Source organism: Haliotis rufescens, unplaced genomic scaffold (genome assembly GCF_023055435.1).
Source record: "Haliotis rufescens isolate VD_foot unplaced genomic scaffold, xgHalRufe1.0.p SCAF_9, whole genome shotgun sequence".
In the NCBI taxonomy this organism is placed as follows: domain Eukaryota; kingdom Metazoa; phylum Mollusca; class Gastropoda; order Lepetellida; family Haliotidae; genus Haliotis; species Haliotis rufescens.
In genome coordinates, this window is record NW_025964383.1 from 20,007,153 (window position 1) to 20,022,638 (window position 15,486).

At 40.6% G+C, this 15,486-nt stretch overlaps 1 protein-coding gene across 1 annotated transcript; it reads left to right on the forward strand.

Moving 5' to 3' along the window:
• The first annotated feature begins 6,073 nt into the window (after positions 1–6,073).
• On the forward strand, positions 6,074–15,048 carry LOC124144760. Its single transcript, XM_046514305.2, has 4 exons — positions 6,074–6,146; positions 13,140–13,352; positions 13,885–14,115; positions 14,610–15,048. The coding sequence occupies exons 1-4, from the start codon at positions 6,095–6,097 to the stop codon at positions 14,867–14,869; spliced, it is 756 nt and encodes a 251-aa protein (XP_046370261.2). The 5' UTR covers positions 6,074–6,094; the 3' UTR covers positions 14,870–15,048.
• Positions 15,049–15,486: the final 438 nt, after the last annotated feature.

Consider the following 15,486-nt stretch of genomic DNA (forward strand, 5'->3'; position numbering starts at 1 on the left):
TTGGTACTGCGATTTTTACGGAAGCCACATTGAATATTTGTTATTAAATCATTTGATTCCAAGTACCATGTTAATCTATTACTGACCATGTGTTCCATAGTATTGCAAATGCAGCTAGTCAATGAAAGGGATCGATAATTTGAAGGATCAGTATGATCACGTCCAGGTTTATGTATGGGAACAATTAAAGCATCACGCCATGAAGAAGGAGATTCTCCTGACGTCCAGATCTGATCAAATATACTGAACCGCAAAAGAAAGGTCACCATGGATAGATATATGAGAAACCATATTTGTCCAAACACTGTAAACATAATTTTCGACATATTAAAAAGATGAAACTTGTCAAAACTGATCATCAAAGTTGAAATTAAAGTGTCAAATATTCTTAAAGTGAAACACAACACTAATCCCTGAGATAATGGCATCACAATTCAGTATCTCGTGTGTCCGCCATGTGCATTGATGACTGCCGTGCAACGTCGATACACACTCTGAGGAACCAGTTCAGCTGCAATTTAATGAGATTTAAATCGGGACTGAGGGCAGGCCACTGCATGGTTCCGAGGCAATTCTGTTTGAGGAAGTCTCTTGTTGCGCTCGCTGTGTGGGCACGGGTGTTATCATGCTGAAACACGTGGTTGCGTCGACGTGCCAAATGAGGTATGGCGTGTGGTCTCAAAACTTGATCAATGTGCCGAGCTGCTGTGACACCATTGCCTCTCCCTGGACCGATGTCCTGGAAGACAACACGGCCGATCCTCTGTGCAAGACCAATTCCACCCCACACCATGATGATCGGACCACCCCACGAGTCTCTCCCAACAGCACAAGCATCCGAATAACGTTCCCCACAGCGTCGCCAGACTTTCTCTCTCTGCGATCTGCTGTTGAGATACAGTGACGGCTCTCGTCTGAGAAGAGGACTCTTCTTCACTGCTGGTGGCGCCAATGCTGGTCAACTGTAGTGTTGGTGGTCTGGTACTGTTACTGGAGCCTGTATATGGTCCTTACGTGGACTTGAAATGTATTGGCTACTTGCCAGGCGGTTTGTCCAGCTTGCAATCGTCAACGGGCTTGATGTCGCGGATTTCTTGTCAATCTTGGCATGTGGCAGCAATAACGAATGAAGGTTATCCGAACTGGGTGGATTTTTATGGGGCAAGAAATGGGGGAGCGCATGTGCATTTCAATTTGCATGGAACTCACGTGCATCGGGTTACCATTGCCGTTGCCGTGGTGCGTTTAGGCGATCGGTGTTATTATCATCTGCTTTGGGGTTTTTTATCATTTAATTTTTTTCCGGACAAGGTAATGTTAAACATTAGAAACTTTGACAAAAATTACCCATATATTAAACTGACAACTTTTCATGCAATGTTACTTGGGTTGACGTTTCTTTTGCGGTTCAGTATATTATCAAAAGGGTTTCTAAACAGGATTGCGCTAAGTGTTTTAAGAGTTGATAATGTTTATTATCAGACTCTGTAGCAGTATCATGATCATGCGCTTGCCCAAGGGCAGAATGAAGCTCGTGAATGGAAAAGATTTCATTGTAAACTGACAAGTCTAGACAAGAGTAATTGCAACTTGCAGGATGTAGATGTGTATGAGAACCATCATTAAACATGCACAAATCGTAATCCGCAAGTAATTTTCCAATTTAGTCGCCTTTTACGACCAGCAATGGGGTGCTGAGGACACATTCTACTCCGGGTCCACACGGGGGAAGAGCGCTAAGCATATCCTAGCACTCACCACGTGGAGGTTGCTCTTCATGAGTGCCGGTAGTGCAAAGAGTGAGACGGTGAGTTGGGATTAATGCCGGGTTGAACAGTATTCCTGCGATATCATAGCGTGTCAGTTTGATGTTGAATGAAAACCCTAAGAGATGCAGGTCTCGGACGTTTACCACTTTGGTGAAACCCACAAGCACGGGTATGGTGCTGACAAACCTAGAAACATTATCGGGCGACCGGGGATTCGAACCCACGAACACCGGTTTCTGGTTTTCCCAAGAGTCGCAACACAGTAAACTACGGCGTCTTAGACGACTGGGCCACGCGTGGCCCCTCGTGTGAAAAAGTAATTCTTCATCTTTGTCACAATGATGGCAGTATATTTGATAGTTCAGTGTTCAAATATCATTATTTCCCCTACCATGTGTTGAATGGCGTTCCTAGGATCTATCGCGTTGATAACATACGCTGCTAAGTGAAATTAAATATGTATCCATTCTCAAACACTGTGTAGTCACATTACAACTACACACAAGTGAGAATATTATGCTTTACGCGAACACCTGGTGTCATTACTGATTTTCAGTGTTCTATTGATATGATTTTCATCACCTAGTTTGCCTATTACGCCCAATGGATTCTGTCTCGGTTGATAATCGAGACTGGTTATTTTCTGGGGTTGAAGTTTCGTATTTTCTGAATCAGCAAACACGTATATATATTTCAGATCATCATTACAATTTTCCATAGTTTTGGTGTTTCTCCTTTGAATGTATTTAAAGAACACGCCTTCATTCGCATTCAATAAAAAAGGGTGTTTTTCTTTTCTTTTCAGTGTTTACTAAAGGATCAGGTGTGTGTAAGAAAATGTCGAATGATACCACAGATGATATTCATACCCAGTCATCATGTCTGAGGATAATTGGTGCATGTGGATACGTGAGGTTCGTTATTTCTCGTCATGTCGTGCTTCAGGGGGCTGTGACATATTGCTATTATATAGTCTATTATATAATCCACGACAACGCCGTCCTGTTTATTAAGCATCGCCGGCGGTGTGACGATTGCAGTATTGATTGATGCCGAGTGTTGCAGCATGTGACGGTGACACAGGTGATACAGCCATAGAGGTGATGTAAAATGGGGTTTAACGTCGCGTTCATGATTATTGCACTTATATAGCGAAGTTCAGCCATACAGGTGATGTGAAATGGGGTTTAACGTCACGTTCAAGATTATTGCACTTATATAGTAACGTTTAGCTGTACAGGTAAGATGAAATGGGGGTTTGACGTCGCGTTCATGATTATTGCACTTATATAGCGACGTTCAGCATTTTTTTAGGTAAGGTGAAATGGGGGTTAACGTCGCGTTCAAGATTATTTCACTAATATATCGACGTTTAGCATTTTTTTAAAGGGAACGTGAAATGGGGTTTAACGTCGCGTTCAAGATTATTTCTCTTATATATCGACGTTTAGCCTTTTTTAGGTAAGGTGAAATGGGGGTTAACGTCGCGTTCAAGATTATTTCACTAATATATCGACGTTTAGCATTTTTTTAAAGGGAACGTGAAATGGGGTTTAACGTCGCGTTCAAGATTATTTCTCTTATATATCGACGTTTAGCCTTTTTTAGGTAAGGTGAAATTGGGTTTAACGTCGCGTTCAAGATTATTTCTCTTATTTATCGACGTTTAGCATTTTCTTAGGTAAGGTGAAATTGGGTTTAACGTCGCGTTCAAGATTATTTCTTTTATATAGCGCCATACAGAGGACACTGGCAATGTACATATCAAGTGACACGTTCAATGAACTGTCCATTTAATGTAACTAACATGTCTACATTCAATTTGTTTGTTTTTTGTAATTTGTAGTGACGAGTGGCTTGTAAACACCGTAGGCGTTTTTCTTCTATGTGTAATATGACGACTTTCAGAGATTATCAGATACCTTGTCTGATACCTTGCGCGTGTCTGTGCGTTAATATGTTCCAAATAACCCATTAAATATTATATTTTTAATTGCAAAATTTGTAATTTATAAACAAATGAGAAAGAAATCAATTCCACATTTTAAACAAGTAAAGTGGGAAATAATTAAATATTATGAAGCTACAAGATCTATTGCTTTCTCAAATTGTAAACAAGCTAAATTTTTCTCTTTTTGGTCTTCATTCCACACATTATTAAAAAATACCAAGATATGATTTAATACTACAATTTGTCTGCTATTCTGTATAGAAACCTTATATATAGATCTACCAGATGTACCAGAGAAACAAACTACTGAATGTACAAGGCGATTTGAATATATACCATGCTGATCTTAATGTAATATGTTCCATGTATACTTTGTATTTGAAATGATGGGAATTAAAAAATAAAAAAAAAATAATAAAAATGTTCCAAATAATGTAATGAAATAGCAATTGTATCCTCTGCTCAACCTTTTTTCCTGTAACTTCTTTGATAGGTATTTAGAAGTTGGAGTACTAAGTAAGGATAAGAATTTATGGATGAACAACTTCTTTATTACAATTAAGAGCGACGTTTCGGTGTAGGTTTTAACACCGTTATCAAGCAAGTGATTTACAGAGTGTAGTAGGCAAGTATATATACAAGTAGGAGGCAATGTTTATACAGTAGAGTAGATATTGTTATACTGGGGTAGAGAAGCCTGTTGTGTACACACAAGGGTAGTGATAACAATCATCGGTGAGGTCAGTGATGTAAACAACGGGATTATGACTGATTGGGGTCTTTGATGAGTTGATGGTACGCCGGGGGTATGTAATAGCCTACTACACTCTGTAAATCACTTGCTTGATAACGGTGTTAGAACCTACACCGAAACGTCGCTCTTAATTGTAATAAAGAAGTTGTTCATCCATAAATTCTTATCCTTACTATTTTCCTGTGTTTCTTTGTTGAAGTTCGATTAAGTCAAAATCAAAAAGTAAAATTACTTCAACAAATCCTGCAAAAATCAGCAGCAGCTCACTCGATACATGACCCATGAAGATCCCGGGTTCGAATTGTTCTTCAGCAACGCATGTATGTCGTAAAAGCAGACCAACGGGCTCGCTGACTTGGTTGATGCATATCATTGTATCCCAATTGCGTGGATCGATGCTCATAATGTCAATCACTTGATTGCCTGGTCCAAACTCGATTATTTACAGACCGCCGTCATAAAGCTGGAATTTTTTTTTGAGTGCGGCGTTCAACAACCATCTCACAAACATTATGGCATAACAGGTCATCGGTGCGAGATCTCAATCCATGCGACTATTGGAAATGTACGAAGCCGGATTGCTAAGCCGTTTACAGGATTCCAAGACAAGAGGGTCGATTAAAGATATCCATTTCTATCGATTTAGAAAGTGTGTTGGAAGAAATGTCTAGATATATGAACTTCTATTAGTTAAGTTACAATAAAGTTTGGTGAACAACGCACAGCGCTAGTGTTCGATTTTTGTCGAGGATATGAATACCTACCTTTACGTTGAAAACTGACGTTCATGTGCAACTAATCGATAGCACTTTGAGTGCTTTGAGTTAATGAGCTTCCACGATGTCTTAGATGGTGCAAATGATGTCAATATTAGTTTATGATTAGACTCTTCAGTATGGAATACTGTAAGGGACATTCTCGCGATCTCGCATTCTCGCGATCTCGACCTTTGGAAACGAGGTAAATATGCCCAAAACACGAGAATCGCGAGAATGCGAGATCGCGAGAATGTCCCTTACAGTATTCCATACTTCAGTGACTGCTATTCTTATTCATAGCCACAACATATTCTTCAGTATTGAAATCAATCAATATTTAACCATTGTTAAAGGAGCGACATACATGTAGGTACTTAAAACATGTACGTTGGTCTTGTTTGTTTTTGTGGCAGTGGAAAAGACGATGGGGATAACGACGCACCATTTGGAGAACAAAGGATGAGAAGAAAACAAGCCTACTTTCAAACAACTGTACCGTTATATCCCGATATCCTGTGACGCGTCCTCTAGTTTTCTTAGGGCCCAGTAAACATTGGAGTTTTACGAATAGCACATCCGTCCAAATCGTGAACAGTTCGCGCATTAGGCATGTTTCCGTTCCCTCTCAAACCCACGACGCAATCGTCGATGTAAATCATGAGATACACAGATGAGTAGGTGGAGTGGTTACAGTATATAATCATGATGTATTTATACTACAAATGTCACATATGTCAAACATGTTTATCACCGGCTTTATCTGTACAATTAGAAGTCGATGGATTTTTCCAATGAAACACAACACTAGGAGCCGTCACCACCAACAACCGATGCTCAGAAACCACCCAGAGACAGAACCACGATGAGACCAACAGTGAATCTACTGGTCGCTCTGTGTTATATATCCCTACAAGGTATGTGACCATTTTCACGTTTTGGACAAAATTGATTTCATGTGGAATATAAATAGTGTGTATTTCTTTACAACAGTATTGCAGATGAACATTAAGTATCTACACAAGGTTTAGAAGGTAACCTTATATGTTTTATCAAATTGATACAGATTAAAGTGACATAGCGTACGCTGATGTGTTGTTACCAATTAAAAACGGTGCACGTTACGTTAAAGATAATAGTAATAAATATTCGAAAATACTGTCCCAAGCGCGAGTCGAGTCGAGTTCTTTAAACTCATCCCTACTTTATCAAATTTAAAGTACATTCTACTTTCAGACAAAAATATATTTCTTGGAGAAAACTTAAAATATAAAACACAACTTTTTGTATTTAGTCTGAGTGTGTAGGTGGCGGTGGGGTAACCTAGAAGTTTATGCGATCGCGCGTCACGCCGGGCGCCCGGGTTCGATTCCCTTCAACGTGTGAAACCCATTTATGTTGTTCCACGCAGAGATTTAAGTTGAATAATAAAAGCGGCGTAAAACTCAACTCATTTAGTGATCTTTGCGTGATAAACGAAGAATATGTTGCACCTGATGCACCTGCACCAAGCTCCGTTGCTAATCTTTACACTGCAGGGTACAAGCCTTTCTACAGTTTCTTTGGGTCCTGATGAAGCCAGTTTGTATCAATCCTTGCACATTTTGAAAACATGCTGACGGCGACAACAGGGAATCTAGGAACCTGGTGTGCTTTTTTCCGTTTCTGTTTTGTTTTTGAGTTTTCCTCATGAAATGTTTCTCTAATTCCTTCAACTAATATCTCACAATGTGACACAAAATTATGCATAATATTTTCTTAACTTTTGAGGATAATACAAATATTTGAAAAATATGCAAGGGTTTAGTGTTTTTCCGACAAAATTTGAAATCATTCACTTGAGTGTCAAATGTATAAAGATTCTGTCAAGTGGATATTAGTTAAAATATCGTTTTAAGATAACGTGTGCATAAACAACTAACCTTGATTCGTTAAAAAATGGAGATAATAAACAATAGAGTGACGTCACAGATGTTCACTTTGCTGCTTTCCGAAAATAGAATAAACAGAAAATTGTCACTGGGTATATACTGCGCCTCATTTTTTATGCGCATTTAATAAGGGTTAAAATGCGTCGCATTTCAAATTCCAGTTGCAATTCAGTTGTATCTGGTATTAACTGTTATAAAACTCTGACCGTTACTTGTCAGGTATTGCACGTGCATGGGCGAAACTGCTGGACACGTTCAGGCGTTTGGCTTGGGGAGCTTTTTTCTATTACGTTCAATCGTGCACATTTCTTCATTTTCAAAAGTCGATTTAATGGTCATACCTAGGCGACCTTCAATAACGGCCTGCTTGGGAAGTAAACCTGCGACTTTATAACTGGTTCTCATCCATGTCACCATCATCAGTGGAGAATGTTTAAATAGCTTCACTCTATAGGATTTCTAACAGGGCGAAAGGGGAATTGCCACGCTGACCCCTCCGAGCACTCTTTTTAGCGTCTCTTTTGTATGTTCGTATTAATATGAGCCTTCAGCAGCAATCAAAATACATGTCAAAAGCTTCCACATCAGTGACACTACATTTGTCGTGCAGCAAGACGCTGTTCGCATGTTATAATACATATCTTGTTTTGCATGGAGTGAGTGAGTATTCCAGCAATATCACGGCGGGGACACATGAAATGGGCTTGACACATTGTACCCGTGTCGGGAATCGAACCCGGGTCTTCGGCGTGACGAGCGACCACTTAAACCAATGGGCTACCCGACCGCCCTTGTTTTATATGGAAGGAGCACATAATAATACTGCACATTTTAAGCGTCTCTTTTATAGGTTCGTATTAATATTAGCAGCAATCAAAATACATGTCGAAAGCTTCAACATCAATGACATTACATTTGTGGTGCAGCAAGACGCTGTTCGCGTGTTAAAATGCATATCTTGTTTTGTACGGAGTGAGTGAGTATTCCAGCAATAACGCAGGGGGACACCAGAAATGGGCTCACACATTGTACCCATGTCGGGAATCGAACCCGGATCTTCGGTGTGACGAGCGAACACTTTAACCACTAGGCTGGATTTTTTTATTGAAGGAGCATTAGACAAAATTCCCAAATTTACCAAAATGCAACTTGCAATATATAATTGTACGAACGTCTCTAGAAAATGCCACATGTGGTATATTACCAGAAGGTTTGAGAACGTTTCAAGTGATTCATTGGACACCGTGTCATCTTGTCTCAAACATTAGCTTTTGTAGTTTGGTTTTATTTTGACACAAAAACACCATGCCACATCTTAACTCGGGACAACCCCATGAGGTTAATCGGTCTTATTGAAACTGGAGGGAGACTGTCTAGAGTTGCCAGACACTTTGGTATCCATCCATCCACAATTTACAGGCTTCAGGAACGTCATCAGTTGATGCAGATGATCGGCCGACTGCGATTGACGTCAGATAGACAAGATCGGAACATAGTGACGTCCCATCGACGCGATAGATTCCTACGTGCAACCACATCTGCTCGAATGACGTATGGAACACACAACAGACCAATCAGCGGGCAAGCAGTTCTACGGAGGTTACGAGGTGCCAATATCTAATGCCTTCGACCTTTAAACTTAACGTCATCATTTCACACGTTTGTTGGTTTGTTGTTTAACGCCACACTCAGTGATATTTTAGCTGGATGAAGGCGGTCTGTAAATAATCGAGTCTGGACCAGACAATCCAGTGATTGACATCATAAGCATCGATCTACGCAATTGAGATACGATCAACCAAGTCAGCGAGCCTGATTACCCAATCATATTAGTCGCCTCCTACGAAAAGCACAGTCGGCTTATACGGATCTTCACGGTTGTCGCCGCACACGTCAGAGATAAGCACCATGCCATCGGAACTGGCATGACAGGCATTGGACAATCGTTTCATTTCTGTAGCATGTCAATTTTACTACTTCTGATGGAGTTGAGTGTGTACAATGAAGAAAAAAAAGCTGAAACATATAAGACTCGATATAAAAATAAATATTGACTTTCTTGTGCAGCGTCCAAGGACCAAGCAGGCCATGACATGAAACACAACGTTATCAAGTTTTCTCCAGTTCAATACATTTCATAATAACATTGAGTTTTGTGGCTATTATATTGACTGACATGTGTCTATTCCATAACTCAATAACGTGTTATATATAAGTAATTATATTTTTCCGAATTCATGACAATTTATGATAGCATTTATATTCCCTTGTTTACAAAGCAATATGGGTTAATTTACACTTACACAATGAGGTGGCACTGGAAACAAAGGGGCTACATGAAACGTTTGACAGGCCATCTGTTTAAGGTCTAATATACTCAACCGCAAAAGAAACGGAAGTAAACAATTATGTTCGATGCCATTCGTTATTTTGACTTGCATATTATGTTTCTGACGGGTGCCTGGTTGGCTAGGTCTGGGTGCATGGATTCACGTAGTTCCGCATCACTGGTACCTCCCTTGAAGTTAATGTCACTTTCTGAAAGAATTTCAAATGGTTGTCCTCATCTGGAACTGAAATGGGGTAAAGCCATCAAGAAGCCATCAGTGTCCATACTTTCCAGAAGATCTAGATAAACAGCACGGGACGTGAGGCAAATCTCTTTTCCCTTCTCAGTGATATTTTGGTATGCACCGGGATGAAACAGTCCACACCACAGGAGTAGAATAGAGGTTTGAACAAACAGAGCCTGACAACAGGACGATCAGCCATTCTGGGTATATTTGGATTGGCACGCCACCATCTACAGTCTGGACACAGTCTCTGATGCTGGATAGTTTCACGACCTCTTGGAATCCAAAACTAATGTTGGCGAATAGATTCCCAGCTCCAAAGTGATGCTGACGGGTGTCATTATCCTTGATGATCAGCTTTGCGATGGGATCTTCAGGATCAAGTAATATAGGATGCTTCACGTGGTCGGTTGACCATTGGTGTCTTGTAGTAACTTCATTGAACTGGTATAAGGCATAGGGTCATGCACGAAGGCAAAAGCAAACGTTCTTGGTCCACCACTCAACGTATCGATGATATGTATTTTGTTCAGTCAAATTAGATGGATATTGATGCCATTTCAATCAGTGCAACCACCTGAGAAACTGAGAAACTAAGGATTCAGGTCTGGGTACACTAAAGGGGGATGATATGTGTGGTTCAGTCAGGTTGAGTGTCACTGCACCTTGGGTCATACATGTCATCCGTTATGGTTTCTGGAAGTACAGAATGTGGATCTGGAGGCATGGGATGGGGATTGTGTGCATCTGGTGTTGATAGGTGACTATGGTTGACAGAATGTTACTCGTCATTTAGGGACTAGAGTAGGAAGACAATCCATACGGAGTCGGTTGGTTGGCAGGTTTTCAGGGATTGCTGAATTTGAACTCACAATACAACTTGCTTGTGGGTTGAGCAGGCCTAAACGCAGGTGAGGCTGTAGACATTGTAGAGGTCACACTTGTTAATACAATCTCAGTGGAACTTGACGGTGGAGGCACATGGTGAATGGTGGAAACAGTGGCATGACATGTAATCGTGGTAACACAAGCCATAGCTTCACCTTCACTGGTTTAAGGTTTCGTTATCATTCTCTCTACACACTTAGGTTCACTAAGTTCTGTCTCAGCTCTTCTGATCTTTCTCTGTCTATTCAATTCCGCGTGACCCTCTCTCTCTCCTTCAAAGCAAGGTGGGCCACATAGGCTTCATCGGCTTCTCCATCTAACTGGGAAATGGTTTCATCTGCCAATTTCCCCTCCTGTTGCCTTATGGATAGTTCCTTTAACTTTGATTGACATTGAATTCGCTTAATGGTTGTCAGTTGTGTATCAGACAGTTGAGAGGAGATGGAACGTTCACTATTCTGGGAATGGTTACTCGCCTCAGAATAACGTGACGATCTGTTGCTTCTCATGCCAGATGTTTGCGATTTTCCGGAAGCTTCAATCGAAGTCGCCAGCCTCCCAGGAATGTCGCATTCATTGTCTGTCAGGTATTGAGGAATTCTGCTTTGTCTTCTAGGTCCACTCTCCTCAGATTAAACTATTGATTCGGTAACAGAACTTACTGTTTTCAATGGGTTACCTTCACTACCTTTGTCTGAATACAAGACCGAGTGCCGGTTTTGCTACGTGGGGTCATTTCGGAAAACACGCTTGTCACATTTCGTGTTCCGATGTCACATTCACCTGCTCTTGCTCGTGCGATTCCATGTCAGAAATAACTAATTCACCATACTGATTTCTACCGTATATTTCATGCAAGTCTGTTATCGCCTCGCGGGACCATGTTGCGGAGGATGGAGCCTCCAGTTGTGATTCACATAAAGTCCGTCGTCTTGAATACGTTTATGAATGATTGTGTGATGAAAACACGAATAGTTGGAAATATCCATTCATTCTGGCTCAGGGTCATGGATCATTTTTTGGTTCGAGTGCACATTTAAGGTTCAAAAACGCATACAACAAAAACAATAAGTATATTACGGAACGAAACTGGTCCGGAAAATAATACGAAATGGGATTCCTTTACCTTAATTACTTTCTCACCGAGATGGACCCAGTGACATATGCCAAAGCTCACCACTCTCGTACAAAAGAAAATTAACAAGGCAGCCAAGGATTTGAAGCATATTTCTTACCAATGAGGAAAGCCGGATATAGGATATTAAATGTATTGTTTTACTCTTGGCAATGAATTTTCATTGGTCACTGACATCCTCAGCTGACATGGAATGAAAACATCGAGATGATTTTCATTTATTTGTGTTGACAGTTTTACATGTTTTGTGACCAAAACTACATACAATCTGTTCAACGTGAAACACATATTGAAGATAATTTCTAATCGTAATAAAATTATATGTAAGAAATCTGGTTGTTGATGTAAACAACCAATCCAGACCAATTATGGCAAAGATAACAGTAAACGACTTGACGGCAACTTAAGCAGAAGAAAGTACACTTTACAACCTTTAAATACACTCAATGCTTTCTGTGTGAAAGCATTCCTTGGGTAACTACAGGAATCACGATACAGAATCAGGATTGAACCGGAAGCAGCCTCATTGGCACCGGCTGCGTCCACCGATTTGCCTCAGTATGTATGTATGTATGTATATATGAATTTGTGTGTGCGTGTGTATAGATATATGTACTTGATGATTTAGTGGCGGATGACTGACTTTGGCGGAATATCAAAAATCCCATTACGTACATGATGCATGCATTGACAGTTTTCTGCCGGAAAATGAAAGTGAAAACACGCTCAGGAAAACTGAACACAGTGAAAATCTACCAAAGATCAAAGTGTTCAAAGCGACGTCGCACAATTCTGGATTCCATAAATGTTCCACATTCATCCATACATACCCCCGGGTGGTTTGCATGACTGACTTTTTTTTAATGTTTGAACGTTTTCGAGTGAGCCGCTGTGACGTTACGTCAACGCATGTGACCTTCACCTGATCTTCTCGCACTCGCACTCAAAATTGTTTACTTGTATTTCCATGTTGTTTTTGTGTACGTGTAGCTGATACAAATATACTACATTTATATGGCAAAAGGGAACTATTTGACACAATCCGATGTGTTGTGAACAGGTCGCTTGTTTCTGTTGCGTAGGGACACATCTCTGAATAATGTCTTGAGATGTTTGTATTACATTTGATTATGGGTAAAGAAGAGATCAACCAACTCGTTCCCTCGGGAATCAATGCTATAGATCCTTCGTTCCCTACGCTCACTCGAGGTCTATGGCATTAATTTCCTTGAGAAAAATAAACCATAATACCTCGAGCTCGTAGATCGTTAGTTATTCTCGTAATCTACAAAACATACCTTGAAAGGTATCTCTGGCTATTGAAGAAAAGTACATGCTGCATGAAATGTGAAGTGAATTTCACTATGATTTCATTACTTTCAGATATTGTACTGAATAAGGCAGAGAACATTATGCTGAGAAAGCCGAGTAAAATGAGTGGAGTCTACAACTCCGCTGGGTACGCGAATGATGGGAATATCCAAAGCCTAGCAGCCGTAACCGGCAACAGCGTGAATCCCTTCTGGCAGGGAGATCTTCAGGGGTGGTATACTATCAATTACATCTCAGTTTCAAGTGCCTATTACTTTCCTTATGGTGAGTCTGCGTGTTTGTGAAATTGTAATCTTGATATCTACAGCTGCCCCATGTCAGCAAAAAAGTTGTAATTTTATGTGTACCTGCAGTGTAAATACTGAAAACGGCTAATCGAGTCTGGACCTCACAATCCACTGACTGATATCATGTGTATCGATTCATGGAATTGGGATACGATGACATGCATAAACCATGTCAGCGAGCCTGACAACCCGATCCCGTCAGTCGCCTCTTATGGCAAACATGCATATGACTTGCTGAAGACCAAATCTTCACGGGTGCGATGGTCATGATGTCAATAACAGGAATGTCTTGTCCAGTCTCGATTATGTACGGACCGTCGTCATATACCTAGCTAGATTATTGCGGAGTGCGGCATTAAAATACGAACAAACAAGGATTAACTATTTTGCATTTACTTAAACAGGGATGAGTGATTTGTTGAGTTATGAAGTCACTGAATTACTGAGTTTGACCATTTTGACCTGACTGGACAAACTACCCATAATATGATAAATATTGTATCAAACAGAGGCATACTTGGAAAGTGCGTACGTGGGCGTGTCTGCTGATGACAGCATCGACTGCCCAGATGTGGAAATCTTTGTCTGCGGCCAGTGTCCAGCATCTGTTGGTGCAGGAGAAACCTTCACGTTCAACTGTTCCCACCCACGACCTGTCAGATTCGTGAAGATCTGGAGAGACGTGACCAGCCTAGCTGTTTCGGAAGTTGAGGCTGAGGGCACGTCAACAACACAACGTGGTAATATACCTTGTCACTTGGGAAACAATCTGGCAATATGTCATCCATCCTTCCACAGCCACGCAGATATCTCCCTAAAGCTATTTATCCATTAGTTGTATTTATATCATCCCCCCCCCCCCCCACACACACACACACACACACACCCGGGTTAGAATTGATATCCATCAACCTAGGCTTGTTGTAAAAGGCGAATAGGGTTACTGGTTGGTCAGGTTCGCTGACATGGTTGATGCATGTCATTGTATTGCAGTTGAGTAGATCGATGCTCATAACGTTACTCATTGGATAGCTGGAATATTGCTAAGAGCGCCGTTAAAGAAACAAAGAAACAAACATGAGAATAGCATCCAACTTTGTTGCTTTTAGGATCGGAGCCAATTCATTTATATAAGATGGCATGTTTTTGTTGACGATAAAGTAGCTATTGTATTTTAATTATCTGAGCTTCGAAATTTGCTTCTTTGACTAATGGCGATCCGTGTTGATTTCAGGAACCAAGTACCAAAAAGGGATGAACACTAAGGTTCAAACACCGATGACATCTCTCACTGTTGCTTCCGCCAATGAATGCGGTTACCAGTGTCACGTGTTCCAGCCTTGCCTCAGTTTCAGTTACAACCCAACAGCTTCTCCCAACTGTCTCCTGACAACCAACCCAGAAGATGCAGCAGCAGCTGCCGGCTGGACCAAATACACCATCGAGAAGTGTTCCAGCAACATCACCTGTCTCCTGACTGACCAGTTCAATTAATACCAGATCCAGTATTTGTTCTGCAAATGTGACATTCTGGGACGTTATGTCAAAGACATGATGAGTGTAAAAACATCAATAGCAATACGTACTTCTCTGTCAAAGCAATTCGGTTTATATTGTAAAAATAATACCGTTTCAGATCATCTCGAACTATCTGTACGGATGACTTGGTGTTAAACTGGTATTTTTATGTATTATTCATTCATAAAGGCAGGTATGTGAATGCCAATTGTTCCTGTTTCATACCACTGCCTTTTCGGTTTCTCTTATGTCAGAAATGATAAAGCCCTCATCAAATTACGAACGATTTCTCAATTTACCAAGACAATTGTCACTCGACGTTGCCAGTTTAATTGATGTGGAAGTAAACTGGTCATTTAGGTTAGGGGCCGACCATTTGATACACTGGAGGAAAAGGGAAATTGTCCCAGAAAATGCTTGAAACAAATATTTATGCTTCAGATTGTTGACAAACAATTGTCAGACACAAAACACAGAGCACGTTCGTCAAACGATTATCAGCTGATACAGTGTTAGTATTATAGTATTAAATATTTGTGTTGGTGAGTGGGATCAGCTGAATACAGGCCAATGACTTTAATTATTCACTTTCA